We start from the raw sequence: 1,196 nt of genomic DNA, 5'->3' as shown, positions 1-1,196 counted from the left end.
ATTCCTGCCTCCCAGCCTGCAGAGGTGACCCTGCCGAGGCCTGGGCTTGGCCGACCAGAAAAAGGGCATTCCACTGGACTCCTCTCCTTTTCTGGAATTCTTGTTCAATCTCTTCATACATCTCCACCTCAGGTGGGCTCAACACTGTGTGTGTGTGTGTGCACGTGTGCTTCTTTGGAGTTGGTGGGTATCGTGTTGTGAGCATAGGGAATCTGAGATGCGGGTCTTTGGTCCACAAAAAGCCCAGAGACTACAGCAGGGGAGGGGTCCCTCTGGCCACCCAGTCCCCTCTCATAAGCACAGTGCTTTATAACCTGTGCTGGGAATTCGCGTTTAAAAGGCAGAGTTGTGCTGTGGTCAAGAACATGGGCTTTGGAGTTAGACAGTTCACTTCCAGGCTCCACTACAAGCTGTGTGACCTTGAATAAGCATTTGAGCTCTCTGAGCCTCACTGTCCTCACTTGTAAGAAGGGGATAATATCAGCCTCAGTTGTTACGAAGAAGGCATGACATAATATATGCAATGTGCTTGGCACACACTAAAAGCGTAATATTGATCAATGGTGACTATCGTCATTATTGTCGACTCAGGGCCATCCTGTGAGGGAAATGTTATTCCCATTTTCACTGCAGGAATGTGAGAGGGTTTCAATTAGAGTTCTGGTCTCCTGACTTCTAGTCAGCGCTTAAAACTGAGAGCTGTTGTTATTATTTCTCTGCCCAGCCCAGCTTCAGCCCCTCCACAACATGGCAACTGATTACACAGCCAAGATAGACAGTGCAGGGCAGGGGTTCATGGGGAGGGGGTCTGATAGAAGCAGGAGATTCCTGGGGTGCCAGGTTCTGTCTTACTGGGGCCCCACTTGTGTACAGGGCAGGCCTGAGCAGGTCTTTTCTCTTGAAGGTACCTGAAGCACACCCTGGACCAGTATGTGGAAAGTGACTACACACTGCTCTACCTGCACCACGGCTTGACCAGTGACAACAAGCCCTCCCTCAGCTGGCTTCGGGATGCCTACCGGGAGTTTGACCGCAAGTGGGTTGGGGCCTGTGCCCGGGCTCCAGGGGCGGGGTCTTGGAGGCCCCGTGGCCTGGGGGCAGGTGGCTCTGGAGCCAGCAGCTCTGCTGGGTTCTGGGCTGCCCTCTGCTTGGGCAGGAGCTTATTCCATGGTTTGAGGAGGCAGGTGCCCCCACCT

At 53.4% G+C, this 1,196-nt stretch overlaps 1 protein-coding gene across 1 annotated transcript in view; it reads left to right on the top strand.

Moving 5' to 3' along the window:
* Window positions 1–1,196, top strand: part of ARHGAP1 (Rho GTPase activating protein 1) — a 17,459-nt gene that overhangs the window by 12,411 nt on the left and 3,852 nt on the right. Inside the window, exon 5 of the mRNA XM_006908092.3 lies at window positions 905–1,036. Within this exon, the coding sequence (XP_006908154.2) occupies window positions 905–1,036 (132 nt within the window). The remainder of the gene's footprint in view (window positions 1–904; window positions 1,037–1,196) is intronic.

The sequence above is a fragment of the Pteropus alecto genome, unplaced genomic scaffold, assembly GCF_000325575.1.
Source record: "Pteropus alecto unplaced genomic scaffold, ASM32557v1 scaffold71, whole genome shotgun sequence".
NCBI lineage: Eukaryota > Metazoa > Chordata > Mammalia > Chiroptera > Pteropodidae > Pteropus > Pteropus alecto.
This window is presented reverse-complemented; position numbering and strand designations above follow the sequence as displayed.